The following is a 16,018-nucleotide window of genomic DNA, read 5'->3' as shown; positions in this document are numbered from 1 at the left end:
CACTGTCTGACGGGGGAGGCGGTCGCCTGACCCGAGTGCAGGCGTGTGTCCGACCCGGCGATCCGGTACCTCCAATCCTGCGCCTCCTCACAGGTAGAGGAAAAGCGACCCCGTTCGCGTCCAAAGGCGTGGGCGGGGCTTGGCCGAGTCTTCCGCGCACGCGCGCTGGGCCGGCCCTGCGCAGGCGCGGCCGTGCCGGGGGCGGGTCCATCCCCGGAAGTGACCTCACGGTCCGGGTCCCGGTCCAGGCCCCGGAAGTGACGCAGCCTCCCGAAGCGGTGAGTGCGGGCGTGGGCGCCGCGCCGGAGGGTGCGGGAGGGCTTCGGGGCCCCGCTGAGAAGGCGGGGACGCGGCCCGGGAGCGCCGCGGGGAGGGCTCGGGCGCAGGCGGCGGGGCAGCGGCGTGGAGCCCCGCGCGCGGGCGTGTGAGAAGCCTTCCGGTGCGCGGAAGGCGGCGGCCTGTGGCGGCGGCGGCGTGCGGGGAGGCGGCTCGCGCCCGGCCGGCTCCTCGAGGCGCGCGCGGAGCGGACGGACGCGGCCGGAGCGAGGAGGCCCTTTCCGGCGCGGGCCGCTCTGGCGGGGCGGAGCGCGGCGTCCCTCGGAGCGTGCGAGCCCGGGGCGCCCCCGCCGGACCGGCCCGCGGGCGCTGCGGTCCGGGCGAGGCGCTGCGGGGGCGCTGCGGGGTCGGGCGAGCGCAGGCCCGCGGCAGGCTCCGCGCTTTCGCTCGGGCCGGACCTCGCGCAGCGCCCCGACTGCTCCCTCCGGGCCGACCGCAGCGCCCGCGAGCGCGTGTCCGCCCGTCCGCCGCTGGGGTGGGCGGGCTGGCGCTCCGGAGACGGTGCCTTCTGCGGGCCCGGAGGACCGCGCTTAGCTCTTCCCGGACCCGAGAGGCTCGGGCGAAAGCGGGGCCCCGGCCACGGCCGCTGCGCCGCTGGTCACTTCCTGCTGACCTTCGGGCGGCCTTCCACGCAGCGCGGAGCCCGCGGCGGGGCCTGACCGCGGCGACCAGGAGGCGCAGAGCCGCGCTGAGATCGGGCGTCGGGTCCCGAAGCCCCTGAGCCACCCTGGCAGCCCCTTTCCGGCATTTTGAAAGCCCCGCCCTGGAATCGCGGACCCGCTGGACCCTGGCCCGGCTTTCGCCGCTCTCTGGCCCTTGCATCCGCGAACAGGCCCGGCGGACGGGGGCTCCCAGGAGGAATTCGAGCTTTTCTCGCCTCCCACGGGCCGACCGGCGCTGCCCGGCAGGACTTCCTGCAGTAGTGCAGGGGTCGCGTGTGCGACCCGCTGGCCACGTGTGGCCGTGAACACTTGAAACCCGGCGTGTGTAACCGAGGGACAGGATTTGTGTGTTTTTTCGTGGGTGGCGAGTTTCAACGTGGTGGCCGCAGGCGGCCGCACTAGGCAGTGCGGGCTTCACAAGGAAAACAGACCGAGCAGCAGTGGCGGTCCAGGTCGCGCTGGGTGGCTTGGCAGAGGAGAGCCCTGCTCCTCCGCCTGCACCGGGCCTTTCCACGCACTGCCGGACGGGCAGGAAGGAGGAGGACTTCCAGCTGGCGCGGGATTCCGAGCTCCGGTCTCCGGCTGGCTCGACGCGGATGACCTCCGTGTGCTGGCTGTCCCCCGGCTTCACGGCTGGGGGCCCTGTGCCGCTGTCCGTGGCGGCGGGGTGGGCAGCGTGGCTCCGCAGTGCGCTGAGCTGTGGGTGCGCTGGTAGAGATGACGGCTGCGTTGTCTTTTCCCTCTACTCGCTTCACACTCCCCTGCCGCCCCCATCTGACAGGTCGGGCCGCGGGTGAGTCACTTCACGTCCTCCTCTGCAGAGCGGGGGGGAAATAAAAGTCCTTCCTGACAGGGGCGTTGTGAGCCCCCAGTGAGGTAATCCCTAAACATACCCAGATCAGCATTTTGCAGGAAATGAGGTGGGGGTCTCGCATGTTGGTTGATGAGCGTATTTGTGGGTAGCTTATGTACACAGTGCTCCTGACTGTGGGGTTGTTTCTGTCTTTCTTTTTTTTAAATATATTTATTTATTTGACAGAGGGACGGATCCCAGTTAGGCAGAGAGGCAGACACAGAGAGGGAAAGCAGGCTCCCCGCTGGACAGGGAGTCCGATATGGGGCTCCATCCCAGGACCCTGAGACCATGACCTGAGCTGAAAGCAGAGGCTTAACCCACGGAGCCACCCAGGTCCCCCTGAGATTGTTTTCTTAATGTTTCCTAGTTGTTCACTGGGAGTGTGTAGGAATGCAAGTGTTTTTGTGTATTAACCGTGTAACCTGCGGCCTTGGTTGAATCATTTTAATCATCATTCTATAGATTTTCTTGGGATTTTCTGTGGAAACAGTCATTTTCTGCCTACCTCCCCCCTTTTTTCAGTTGTTACTGTTTACAAGACCGGGTTGCATCGAAGGGGAGCAGAGTGGGCCTTTCTCCGTCTCGGGGTAGCAGGTCAGTCTCCAGGCCATGTGACAGCCGTGTCTGCCTTTGGTGGATGCCCCGTATCGCTTTGGAGGTGTTCCCGCCTGTTTCTCAGTTGCTGCGGCATTTAATTTTCCCGGTCGTGAATGGCCGTTGGCTCTTGTCACACGTGTTGATTGCCAGCGGGAGGTGGGGTCGGACGTGCTGGGGGAAGGCTGAGTTCCAGGAGTCTCCCTCCTTGGCCCTGGCATGGCCTGGGCTCAACCGGACACCTGTTCCTGAAGGACCCCACGTCTGTGTGCACCAGGGGTGCTGGGCTGTCGAGTTTCTTTGTCGGTAGTACCCGGCTTTGGTTTGGGGTCCCATGGGCCTTGTACAGTGAGTTGGGTGGTGACCTCACTTCCATTTTCCGAAAAAGCTCTGTAAGATGGCTGCTTATTTCTTCCGTTTCTGTCCCGAATGCGCCCTAGAATCTGCGAGGGAAACCACTGGAGTCCAGCGTGGTATTCTGGGGAGTGTTCTCTCGCAAGTTTCACTTTTTTAGTAGATACAGTGCTATTCGGATTTCCTGTTTCTTTCTGTGTTTACTTGGTAAGTGACATTTTCAAGAAAATGCATCCATGGGGTTTTCTCACCCTTTTCGCATCTGTACGGTTTGTTCTGAAACGCGTTTTAAATTCCTGACATTGGTGATGTGTGTTCACTGTTTTCTTGATCGGTCTGACTCGAGCTTTATCTGCTCTCGGGAGCTGTCCGGCGGGTCTTGTCAGTCTCCGTTGGCGTCCGGTCCTGCTTGTTTGGCTCTTCGTTATGTCCTTTCTTCCACTTTGCTCTTCTCTGGTTTGCTGATCCCAGCTCCTGGATTTAGGTCCCCCTTCTTTGCCGGTGTGAGCACCCAGAGCACCGAGCATCCCGGAGACTGTGGTCCCTGCGCTCTCCTTCCCGTGCCGGTCAGGATAGTCTCTCGCTTCTCGCTTGGGGTCGTCTTTTACCTGGATTGCTCGCAGCAGTGTTGTCTGATCTCCATGTCGTCGGGGTTTCCTTGGGCTCTTGGCCCTCACCGGCCGCAGTTCTGTTGTGGTTGGAGGACACTCCGTACCCACCTGCACAGCTGGCGGCGCTCGCCTCCCCACGGACGGGCGTCCGCTCTGTGCGGTCGGCCCCACGGTGTGGGTGCCCGTGTTCAGGCCGTTGGCATCTTCATGCTTTTGGTGGTTCGGTTGTTCGGTTTTCAGCTCCTTTATCACTTCCAGAGAGAACAGCACTTACATCCCTCCTGTCCTTGTGGGATGCTCTGTTTCTCCCTTTAATTCTCTCAGATTTTGCTTGATGTGCTTGGAAGAAGTGCCCGTTGTGCGCAGCTGTAGCTGCTTGGTTTCCCTGGGAGCGGCTGTGTGTCGTGCTCGGACGTCTTCCCTCACCGGTTAGGTCAGAGCACACTATTGTACTTTTTTGTCTGTCCCATCTTTTTTTGTTCTGTTAGCCCCGTCCTTCTGAATCGTTGGAATGGTTTCCAAGCGTCCCCTGTCATCTGCTCATCAGCTCCATGGCTGGCTCTGTGCTGCATGCCAGGGGCTGCTCCAGAGCTCACAGGGTGCCGTCCCCCAGCCTGTCCTCGCCTGTCCTTGCCTGCTTAGTGCCGAGACTGCACCACGTCATGGAAATGCAGGCTGTTCTCACTCAAACACAGTCCCTGCAGTCCCCTCCTGATCCTACACTTTCACGTGTAAGACCCCTGCCTGCATTAAAGACCCGTGATATTATAAATCAGAGTGATACTATAAATCAGTCTTTCTTGCTATAATATTTAACTTTGGGGGCTCCGTCAGTTAAGCGTCGACTCTTGATTCAGCTCAGGTTGTGATTTCAGGGTCCTGGGATTGGGACCCAGTGCACATCAGCTCTGCACTCATGGGAGTGGGGAGTCTGCTTGAGATTCTCTCTCCTTTTGCCCCTCCCCCTGTGCGCTCTCACTCGCTTTTAAAATAAAATAAGTCTTTAAAAAAATAAAAGAAAAGCAGGTGGTCTTGTGCGTTCACTGTTCTGTTGCTGCCCTCCATTCCTAAAGATCCGGATTTCCCTCTGGAGCCATTTTTCTTCACTTGAAGAACTTTCTCCAGCATTTCTTTCTTTTTTTTTTTTTTTTAAAGATTTTTATATATTTATTTGACAGACAGATCACAAGTAGGCAGAGAGAGAGAGGAGGAAGCAGGCTCCCCACTGAGCAGAGAGCCTGATGCAGGGCTCGATCCCAGGACCCAGGGATCATGACCTGAGCCGAAGGCAGAGGCTTTAACCCACTGAGCCACCCAGGGGCCCCCCTCCAGCATTTCTTGTAAAGCAGGTAGATTGGCAGTTGGCAGTGATGTCTTCTTTTCCACCATCTGAGCCTGTCGTGTTTCACTTCCCCTCCTGAAGGTGTGTGATGCTGGGTGCAGGGCCCTTTTGGGACTTTAAACGCAACATTCCAGGATGGCTTCATGCTTTATGGGATCCCGGATCTGGCTCTGGAAAAGAGAAAGAGATGTTAGTGGGGAAACTGGTGAAATTCAAATGCCATCTGGAGTTTAATGCAAGTACCCAAGCTGGCTTTTTAGTTTTGACAAATATATCCCAGTCATGTAGGATGCTGATACTGGGGGAAACCAGCTAAGAGGTATATGGGAATATCTTTCACGTTTTTGTGAATCTAAAATCATTACTCGATAGGGGCTCCTGGGTGGCTCAGTCCAGTAAGCGTCCGACTCTTGGTTTTGGCTCAGGTCATGATCTCAAGGGTCTTGAGATCAAGTCCTGCATCAGGTTCCACGCTGGGCATGGAACCTCCTTGGGATTCTCTCCCTCTGCCCCACTCCTGCACATAGGCACATGCTACATGTTGCACACACTCACATAAAATAATGCCCAAGTAAAAGTTTGCTTTAAAACAGTGCATTTACAGCATTGTAACAGGAGGGTATCCCTGCGGAGGAAGGTTTGGCTACGATGGGGACTGAGCCAATAAACAAACATGTCGAAGATGTTGGAGGCCAGGATTCTGGCAGTCAGAATGAGGTTGTCAAGACTGAAAACTAGCATGAGCCCTGCGGTGTGGAATGGGGCGCATAGTGTGAACTCATGGCTTCCCGCAGTTGCTGCGCTCCAGCTGGGGCGAAGGGCGTAGCAGGCCGGGGACGGCGGGAGGGTGTGTGTGGGTGTGTGCACCTTTGTCTGCTCTCGGTCTGCTGAGCCTGCAGGCAGCAACACCCCAGCAGCCGGCCGCACGCAGGGGGGCTTCTGAATCCCATCCTCCACCCGAAGCAACTAGGGCTGACCCCACGTCACCTGGGGAGAGAGTGAAGCGAGTCCAGAACATTTTGTGTCACAAAGCAGGAAAGTGCTCTGAGATTGATGGGTTGCCTCTGGCCAAGCTGAAGACCATTTGAAGATCAAAAATAAATAAATCACAGAGTTGGGCTCACTGAGTAAAGTAAGAAGCACGAGCCCATGGGAATGAATAAACGGGAAGCTTAGGAGGACAGGGGGAGCCGGCAGGGACCCTCGAGGGCTGGAGCTCGAAGCACGGCAGGAAAGGACCAAGGAAACCCAGTCCTCCACGGGGCTCGCGGGACATTCTTGTCACAAGGGAGGTGGCTGTCCAGCGGGGACACAGACAAGCCGAAAGATGCCTGGCCTGTGGCCGTGCGGGTGTCGCGGGCACGAGAGCCAAGGAAAGGCTGGAGAACGTTCCAGGCTAAAGAAGCTGAAGAACCCCGCGGAGGGGTGGCTGTGAGCGTGGCTGGTGGCCTGCTTGCAGAGGTCGCCCGGCTGCGTCGGGGATGACGCCCAGCCGGGGATGACGCCCGTGGGCACAGGGAGCCCCCAGGAGGTGTTCTGGGGTGGGGTGGGGGAAGGAAGGTTGGCAGCTTCCCTGCAGGTGTTTCAGGAAGAAAAGAGCGCTTCCCCCCCCAAACTCCCGCTTTTCCGTAACTGCTACTGTTTCCAAATGAGAACCAAATTTTTTAGTGCCTTGCTAAGAGAAAAATTCCCACAAAGGATGTTCCTCTTCCAGGCGGAACGTGAGATGTGGAGCGTGAGGGACGTCTAAGGAAAACCGAATTCTGTTCTGCTGTGTTAAACACGTAGTGGCTTTATAATGATTTTTTAAATTTATATTTATATTCCTACTTGCCCGTCATTTCACACCTAGAAATGGGAGGAAAGCCTTCCCAGTTTTCTTTCATGGAAATGCCCACACCACTGGGATGCTTGAGACCCGGTGGGTATCAGGCACTCACAGCAAAGGGAGAAGAGGTGTCGCCCCCTGGAGGTCCAGGCCCCGTCCTGCCTCCCATCTGTTCTTGGCACCTGCGGGATGTGAAGCTATTCTGGGCTGTTGAATGAACAGGTAACGGTGTGGGCAGCTCCTGCTTACGGAGAAGCGGCTCACGTTAACTCCGCATGCACATGGGCGGCCTGCTGGGCACTAACTGGCCTGTGCTCCCAGCCCTGTCCCCTGACAGATGCACAGGTGGGGCCGCACAGGGAAGGGCACCCCCTGCCTCACACCGGGCAGGGGGGGCGAAGGGGGCATCACAGCCATACTCCATACTCGGTATTCTCTCCACTTTCCCGTTCAGCTGGTTTTAAGTGGTACAGACTAACCCACTAACGTTTGAGTAATTGGGTGTTTTATTTTTAAGAAATTTTTATTTGAGGCTCAGAATTTTTGGTTAATGTTTTCATTGATGAGATATTTGAAAACCCACAAAAGAGCATGCGTATCCAGTGTTAGAGGAGACTTAACAGTTTAAATTGTCGTCTTGCTCCCAGGTCACAGAGAGGCTGACGAGGGCAGGCGAGCCTTGCCAGCTCAGCTCACAGTGGTGAGAGACGGAAGTCCTGGTCCTCTGTCGGCTGGTGTGTTTCAGCACCACACCGGGAGACAGCGCCGTGCACGGGCCTGTCCTTGCGTTTCTGTCTGACCGCACCTTTAAACCAAGCATCTGACTTTGCCAATTTGATTTTTGTTAGGAAGCCATGGTGCCTTCGAGGCTTCTCTCACTGGGACCGAGGACTGTGCATGGGGGCGTGGGGCGCTGGACTCAGGTCCAGCGGTGGCCGCCTTCGCCCAGGCTGCTCTCAGACAGCTGTGGGGACCACGGCAAGCACCAGGAACCCCCCAGGAAGAAACTGCTCTCCGAGAAAAAACTGGTGAGGCTTCTGATCTTGAAGGACACCTGCAACATTCCCCCCTGAGAAGGCACAGGGCATTGTTTTGAGTTCTCGGCATCCTGTTCCTTCTGAGCGTGTGATGGAGGGGATGCGTGGAGCTTCCCGAGCTTCCCGAACATGCAGGAGTGGGATGAGAGCCTCTGTGCCCCAAGCCCCCAGTTCTCGTGAACCCTGCGAAGACCAGGGAGGGTACCAGGGGCTCCAGAAGCTTCAGCCATGTTCCGTCCCTTCCGCTGGGATGGGTGCATGCACGCTTCTTCAGCACTCGCCTGCGTGTCTGACTTGGGTGCTAGGTACATTCTTAAGGACGTGTGGCCATTTTTTAATTTAAAAGATCTGGGGAGGGGCGCCTGGGTGGCTCAGTGGGTTAAAGCCTCTGCCTTCGGCTCAGGTCATGGTCCCAGGGTCCTGGGATCAAGCCCCACATCGGGCTCTCTGCTCAGCAGGGAGCCTGCTTCCTCCTCTCTCTCTGCCTGCCTCTCAGCCTACTTGTAATCTCTACCTGTCAAATAAATAAATAAAATCTTTTTAAAAAAAAATAAAAATAAAAAATAAAAGATCTGGGGAGGCGAGGGCTAGGCCTTTGGTTTCATAGTTCTTTAAGCCTTACCTGGTGTTTGTTGTTTATCACAACCTTGTATTGAAAAAATGAATGATCTTTGCTTAAATTCAAGAAAATAAGTGTTTACAACCCTTCACTTTCTCCTGAATGGGGGAGGGGCTCCGCTAAGCATTATCAGGGCAAACAGCACCTCCCCATAGGCACCTCCCTGCTCGCCGCAGCCGTGTTTGCCGGCCATGTGGCTCAGTGTTCCTTAGGGGCCTCGTCTCTTCCCCAGATGGTAAAAATTCCATCCAAGCTTTTCCTCCCCTAAAATGCTCACCAGTTGTGCTTTTTTCCCATCAGGTTGATGTTGATGATGTTGGCATATAACAAAATTAGACATTGAGTTTTTGAAATAGTAATTCGTGTTTTTTCCATGTGGTGGTGCCAGAGAATCTTAAAATACTTGTGTTTTTTTTTAAATCTGCTTATAGAGTAGTGGTTAGAAATGCCGACGTGCCGGGTCCTGGCAGAGGGGCTGTCCGTGCCCACGCGTGCAGCCAGTGGGTGGGCTCGCTAGCGGTCACAGCCTGGCCCCTGGAACCCAGGCTCCTCGGAGGGCTGACCTTCTCTTAGGATGAGCTCGTGTTTTTTAAATGTGAACCCAGTTCGTCAGTCCTCATTCTGTAGCCAGAGGGGGCCTCCCTGAGGGGCCCAGAGAAAAGCTTGCTCCGATCCAAGAGCAGTTCTGGGCGCCCCGCGGCTGTGAGCCCAGCCTCTGCGGCCAGCTCCTGAGTCGGAAGCCTGCTTGCCCCCCAGGACTCCCGTTCATTATTGCATCTTTCCAGGAGCAAAAACCTGGTGTTTCCGTAACGTTTTTGTTCAGTGACTAATTGAGGAAAGATGGAAAGATGCTTTATTTAAGGAGGATTTCCTAATAGCTCCTGATTTCCTCAGCCTGCCTTTCCTACCTTTTGACCAATTTTCACTTCCAGCACGGTTGACCGACATTTGCCTACAAACAGTAGTGACTTGTGGGAACTTTCTCACACTTGCATCGTAGGCGCAATTAGCAATTTAGTATCATTAACTTCTCATTTTAAAGCCTGTCACAGATACAGAAGGTCCATTTTGCACGCTGCTCGGTCCCTGAAAGGATTGCAGCGTGGGTAGTGACCGGGCTCGCTGTGCTCCCTGCAGAAGAGACATTTCGTGGACCACCGCCGAGTGCTCGTCTGCGGGGGCCGTGGCGGCGACGGGGTGAGCTGCTTCCACAGCGAGCCCCGGAAGGAGTTCGGAGGCCCAGATGGTGGCGACGGAGGCAACGGTGGCCACGTCGTCCTGAGAGGCACGTGCTGTGAGGACGATTGGGGGAGGAGCGCTGTGTCTGCTCACCTCTGGGGCGGGGCCTTTCCCCCTCCTTGTCATCCTCATGCGAATTTGAATTCAAAAATCGGTGGATGGACGTCATTTTGATTATATTATATGATGTTCACATTTTAAAAGTTCCTTAAACCAATTTCAGTGGCGGGTGATGTTAAATTTCAGGAACACAAGGCTCATGTACGCTCAGGGCCTCTAGCGCTTGGCCGGAAGGCAAAGAGCAGGGTCCGTGTTACTCGCCCCAGATGTGCCGGGAGGCTGTGATTACGTGGAACACTTTGGGAGCGAGCGGTGGGCAAGCCGGCAGACGTAGTCAGCGGTCAGGACACGATAGAGTACAACTGTTGTTAAATTGATGAAGGCATCGTGGCTAAGTCTGACTTTTTCCGAAATGGTGTTTTCTTAAAATGAGAACTTTTGCTTTCTAAAAAAAAATCACATTGCCAGTTGGGTCACTTGTGCCGTGACTTCACGCCATGGTTCCCTGTGCGTTCCCTGTATCCTTAAACGGATAGTGTACAGATGGTTGTGCTTTTAACCCAAGGAACGTGAAGGTCCTTGCTCTATCTCACAGCTGACCGGCAAGTCAAGTCGCTGTCCTCAGTGCTGTCTCGGTACCAGGGTTTCCACGGAGAGTCCGGTGGCAGGAAGAACTGCTTCGGGCGCAGTGGCGCCCTCCTCTACGTCCAGGTGAGCCGGAGGCTGCAGAGCCCGCCCCTGCCTGCTTCCCAGGGCCTCCCTGTCTTGGCCGTGCAGCTGCCGTCCGAGAAGCAAAGCCCTGGGGTGACGGTGCTCGCTTTATCCCATGTGCATGTATGACCTGTTCAAAAACCATGAAATTATAGTATTAAAGGCAAGACCCCAGGGGCCCACTGTTAGTCTACCCTTACCCTCCCAGGACATCTCTGGGAGTGGAGACTTGGCTCGTCTCGGATTATCCAAGTGTTTTTCGAATGCTCCCATCCACCCTAGTGTTTGAGAAACACTATTTCAAAAAGCCATTTATGCCATCTGCAGGGGGTGTCACAGCCTCATAAAGTCCCTTTGAAGGCTGGGACCTTTTCCTGGTGCTTCAGAGTTCTGCGAAGTGGGCACCTAGTGGTGCCCCCGCCCCTCTGCCACGCGCCCTTCTTCCAAACATGGACACAGGCGCTCAGAGCGCTCTGCCGCACGTGTTTGTTCTCCTATAAGCACTTCTTTTCAGGTCCCAGTGGGCACGTTAGTGAAGGAGGGAAAGGAAGTCGTGGCTGACCTGTCGTGCCCGGGTGATGAGTACATTGCTGCTCTGGGCGGGGCAGGAGGAAAAGGTAACCGCTTTTTCCTGGCCAATGAGAACCGCGCACCTGTGACCTGCACCCCCGGACAGCCCGGTCAAGAACGCGTCCTCTTCCTGGAGCTCAAGACGATGGCCCATGCTGGAATGGTGGGTATCTTCTGGAGGGGGGAGGAGGTGGCATTGCTGCAACAGAGCAAGAGAAAGTCCGGCCCTGGTGCCAGCACGTGCCTCCAGCCTGGACGTGAGCGACAGCTTGGTGGCACTGCCCCTCCCAGGGAGGCCCTGTGTGCGCACTCAGGAGCCTACACTCTGACGTGTCCCTGCTCCCTGACCTCAGAGGTGACAAGGTGGGTTTGCCTTTGCTCCAGGTTGGGTTCCCCAATGCTGGGAAGTCCTCCCTTCTCCGGGCCATTTCGAACGCGAGACCCGCTGTGGCTTCCTACCCGTTCACCACTTTAAAGCCCCACGTTGGGATTGTTCACTGTGAGGACCACCAGCAGATAGCAGGTAGAGCTCCAGGGTTCTGCCTGAAGGTTGGCCTGCGATGGCATCCGAGCACGAATTATGTAATTCAGAGCTTCCCACCCGAGATGGAGCGCTGTCTCTCTTCATTTCAGCACTGGTAGTTCTGGCAGACCCACCGGCCCACAGCCCTCTGCTGGCTGGGTTCAGGATCCCACGTGTCACTTTCAAACTGGAGGAAGTCCCGCCTCCTCTGGTCTCCCTCGCCTCCGTTGTGGAGACGACACGTGACTCAAAAAGCTTCCCTGTACCATTTTGAGACAAGAAAACTTTTTCCCAGAAGATAATGTACCCATTAAAAATAGTAAGCTGCCGCTCAAGCTGCTCGTACAGCGCCTTAGATTGGCAGAGTGCTCTGACTCGCCACCAGGAATCCGGTTCTTAAGTTTACAGGAAGCATTTCCCCCTTTTCGGAATCATTTCTAAAGCCAGAGGCTGGCCCATGTTAAGTAGTCCATGTGACGCCGGCCAGCCTGTCACCCACCCCCGTCGGCGCCCCCGCAGAGCTGAGAGCACAGGTGCGCGGGGTGGTGGGTGGCCTGGCGGCCTCCCCTTCAAGGCGCGGCGCGCGGGGCCCACAGGGAGCCGGGCCTGTCCCCGCAGCCCCTCTGTTCTGTGTGCCCTGCAGTGGCCGACATCCCAGGCCTCATCCGGGGCGCGCACCAGAACCGGGGCCTGGGGAGCACCTTCCTCAGGCACATCGAGCGCTGCCGATTCCTCCTGTTCGTCGTGGATCTGTCGGAGCCGGAGCCGTGGACGCAGGTGGAGGACCTGAAGTTCGAGCTGGAGAAGCATGAAGCTGGCCTGTCCGAGCGACCGCATGTGGTCGTGGCAAATAAGATCGACCTCCCGCAGGCCCGAGCAGCTCTGCCCCAGCTGCGCGCCCGCCTGGGCCCGAGCGTCATCGCCCTGTCGGCCGCAACTGGGGAGAACTTGGAGGCGCTGCTGCTGCGCCTGCAGGAGCTCCACAGCCAGCACGTGGGTGCCGAGCTCCGCTGGTAGCCACCGGGCCGCCGCCCAAAAGTGACCACCCTGAACGCGGCTCTGGGTGGAGACGAGAAAGTTGCTGCTTTGCCTTGCGCTGTCCCTGGCGCTCGCTCTCCAGCCAGCGGGCCAGGACCTCAGACGTGTCGGACATGTGCGCCTCCTGCTGATCTGCTCCCCGGGGCCTTCTGCGCCTGCCAGCGTGCTGACCAGCTGAGCTGGGCTCCCCACCCTTCCCCAGTACCTCTAAGTGGCGAGGAGCCCACGGCCATGCGGCTGAGCCGCCTGACTTGGTGGGGCCGAACCCTAACCTGCACACAGACCCCACGCGGGGACCACAGACTCTGGATCCCTGACACTTATTGCCAGTGCTGGCTGCGGTCCCAGAGGCCGGCCCGCCCTACGGAGGGGACACGAAGACGCCGGGACAGGGAGCCTTCACAGCCGCAAGGCTCTTCTCAGATGCCCCTGTCTGAGCAACGCAGTAGGGGCGACGCCTCTCGCGTTGTTCCCAGACTTGGCTGCTCTGTGCAGGAGCCGTTGGCTTCACGACTGAATGCACCCAATATCCGACCCGGGGCTGTGCGAGTCATTAGCTGAGGACACAGGCTCATGTCCCCACGTAAAGCCTGCGGCTTCAGGCGTGTCCCTGGGAGCCCTTAAGAGATGATGTGGTTGGGGACCAGGGGTAACCAGGGGAAGGGGCCTCGGGCCCCTTGGGGATTTGCCCCAGGGTCCTTGCTGCCAGCTGCGAGCGTGCTGGGGGCTGAGCCTGCCTCAGACAAGAAGCTTGTGCCCGAGCTTTCAGGAGCAGTTCCGTTTTGATCTACCATCAAATCTGCAACTAGAACGAGAATCCTTTGCCTGAAGCTTTATTTTAATGTCTTATAATTTCCGAGGTCCTTGTGTTCTGGAAACCAGAGATGGGTTTTGCAATCTCTTTGCTCTCTCTGGGGCCACCACAAAGGATTTCGTAGAGTCGTGTTAATTATCGTGGCCTTTCATCTCCAGCCGGCCCGCGCCAGTGCTGCGCCCGGGGGCGACACTGGGGGCCTCCCTGCGTCTGTCCTGCACTTGCCTGTGCCCCTGGCAGCCTCAGGACCTGACCCAGCTGAGGCACTGCTCAGTATTTATGGAGTTAAGAAAGGGATGGTGTCTGATGTTGTGTACATGGTGAGTTTCTTTTAGTTAAAGGCACGTGGTTGGCGGGAAGATTTGCTGAGCCGCGGAGGCCCGGGTGCCACCTCCCCTCCAGTCCCAGCCCCACCCGTGCCGCCGCGTCCAGCCGTGTCTGCTGGGCCGCTGAGGCCTGAGCCGTTGCTCCGTGTATCTGCCTGAGGCACCGCCTGTTGACAATGCCCTCGGCTCAGGGACTCCACGCTCCCAAGCCACCACTCTGGGTGGCGGCGCAGGCGCTGTGGTGCGTGACACATGAACCCCTGTCCCGACCCTCACTTTTCTTGGAGCTGACCTCCAGCCTGGGTCTACTTGCCCCGTTTTCTCTCCACCTGGATATTTGTTTCTGTCCCGACGTCTGTCCCTCCCTGTCCGTTCCGTCTTGCAGATGCTCGGGCTCCAGTGGGCATTTCCTCCCTTGTGCCCATCCAGTCTGCTGTGCCACGCAGGCTGCCCCCCAGTGTCTCCCCCCTGGCTATACTTCCACCTGTGGAGGTGGCTGTCACCTGGCTCTTCACGGCCTTTCTGGAAGCGGGTGTGAAGATGGGGACCTGAGCCGCAAAAGCCAGCATTTCCCGCATTCCCCCGTTTTTAAGCCCTAAGGCGTGGCACCCCGATTTCCCTGGCTCCTCCGTCCATTTGCTCCAGAGGACAAGCGTTGGGCTCCTGCACAGCTCCAGAGGGCGCATCACCAGCCCTGTCCCCGCCCCACCCGGAGAAGTAGGCCCTGCCCTGCTGGCCTCCTTTTGTCTTCATGGAGGCTCAGCCTCTCCTCGTGCCTTCCCTCACATGGCAGTAGGGCTCTTGGTAGGAGCAGATGGACACCCCTGTTTCCCGGTGTTGTCAAGGCCTGGAAAATGGGCGCATTGCCCACCCTGAGCTGGAAACCCAACGTGGCAAGCACGTGTAAATCCAGCAGCAAGCAGAAGGCCAGATGACACCGTTGTGTGACCGTAGACTACCCCAGCTCTGCTGCCTGGCCCACCCTGTCCTGCGAGAGGTGGGGTCCGTCCCTGCCATCAGCCTGGGCTGACCTGCAGAGTTGGGGGGGACTGGGCCCACTCGACCCTGTCAGTGCCCTGCATACGGCCAAGCTTCAGCTTGGCAACAGGCACCACCGAGGCAAGAACAAGCCACCCACGGCGCCCATCCACAGGTCTGAGCCACACACTGGTTGCTTGATGCCAGGAACATGGACTGGCTTGTGGGAGGGAGTGCGCACTGGTTTGTTGCAGAGGCGCGGAATGAGCCCTCCTTGGGCCTTCTCCGTCCAGGTTCCTTGAGACGCTGATTTCTTGGCAGTGGGGTTGGAGGGCCTGGAGCCCTCAGCACCCAGCTCGCCCATCGTGGGACCACGGCCTTGGGCTCGGTGGCAGGCAGCCAAGATGCAGTGGGGCCTGGAGCAGGGCTGCTGCCTCCCCCGCCCCCAGACGCAAGCATCCTCTTTGAGGCCCGGCTGTGTGTTGGGAAGGGCTGGCACTGTGGGCGGAGTCTGTGTGTGCTTTAAAGTGAAGTTTCATCAAATGTGTGTCTATCTACTCAGAGTGCCATGATGGCCCCACACTGGGGGCTTGAAACAACAGAACCGCATTCTGTCCTACCTCTGGAGGCCTAGGGTCGGATCCTCCCGGCTCCCAGGGGTCCCAGGCCAGGTTCCCTCCAGTCTGCCTCCATGGTCCCAGGACCGCCACTGTGGGTCTCTCAGTGTCCCCCCCACATCTTACAAGGACACTGGTCATTGGACTTAAGGTACATGCTAAGCCAGAATGATATAATTTTGAGATCTTTAATTCCATCTGAAAAGACACTATTTCCGAATGCGGTCCCACTGTGGTCCGACCCTGAGATTCCAGCGTGTGTGACTGGGGGAGCGGAGGGCTAGTGCCGGTTACACAGCACGGCGGAGAGCACCCCTTCTAATTCTGAGGTTCTGTACGTTTCCCTGATGTGCCTGGGTCCCTCCCTCTCCCCACGCATCAGAAACCCTCCCTCAGAGCAAAGCCCCCACCCCGCCCCCGCTGCGCCCCACGACTGGCGCTCCCGATGCCTGCCGTTGACCTGCTCCCTGAGAGCCCAGCGCCCCTCCCCAAACACCCCACAAACGTCCTCCACAACACCGGGGAGACCTCCCCATCCTCCCGACCAGAACCAGCCTGCCTACTGGGCCCACTATGGGCACGAGCAGCGCGTCTCCACGCACGTGGCTGCCCGACGTGCGGCCCCTCCTGCCCCCACGCAGCCTCCTCGACCGCAGATGCCTCTTTGGCCCGGGCTGTGTCTCACGCCGCGCCAGTGCCTAGAGGCCTGAGGGCACAGATGCTGGGCGATGTGACTTCAGGTAAGTCATGTCAGGGCCAGTGATCAGAGGCTACCGAGAGGGCAGCTTTGCTCAGCGACACACGGGCGCTGTGCCCTCCTCCCAAGGCCGCGCGCGGGGTTGCACCTTGGTGGCCCTCCAGAAGCCCCGTGGAGGTGGGGCCCGGCTGCTGGTGCTCGGGGCG

The 16,018-nt window shown here is 58.1% G+C and overlaps 1 protein-coding gene across 3 annotated transcripts; it reads left to right on the top strand.

Moving 5' to 3' along the window:
- Positions 1-248: 248 nt before the first annotated feature.
- MTG2 (mitochondrial ribosome associated GTPase 2) lies at positions 249-13,501 on the top strand. 3 transcript variants are annotated; one of them, XM_044262717.1, is made up of 7 exons: positions 249-278; positions 7,432-7,611; positions 9,377-9,533; positions 10,134-10,249; positions 10,764-10,982; positions 11,204-11,342; positions 11,986-13,501. In XM_044262717.1, exons 2-7 carry the CDS (start codon positions 7,438-7,440, stop codon positions 12,357-12,359), a joined length of 1,179 nt encoding a protein of 392 aa, XP_044118652.1. In that variant the 5' UTR covers positions 249-278; positions 7,432-7,437; the 3' UTR covers positions 12,360-13,501. The 3 variants fall into 3 exon arrangements, with proteins under 3 accessions (XP_044118652.1, XP_044118653.1, XP_044118654.1); XM_044262718.1 differs by lacking the exon at positions 249-278 and having other exon boundaries at positions 5,202-7,611; positions 9,377-9,524; XM_044262719.1 differs by lacking the exons at positions 249-278; positions 11,204-11,342 and having other exon boundaries at positions 5,202-7,611; positions 10,764-11,182; positions 11,986-12,229.
- The last annotated feature ends 2,517 nt before the right edge of the window (positions 13,502-16,018 follow it).

Source organism: Neovison vison, chromosome 8, assembly GCF_020171115.1.
Source record: "Neovison vison isolate M4711 chromosome 8, ASM_NN_V1, whole genome shotgun sequence".
Lineage (NCBI taxonomy): Eukaryota > Metazoa > Chordata > Mammalia > Carnivora > Mustelidae > Neogale > Neogale vison.
Note: the sequence above shows the minus strand (reverse complement) of the source record. Positions and strands in the feature narration are given on the sequence as shown.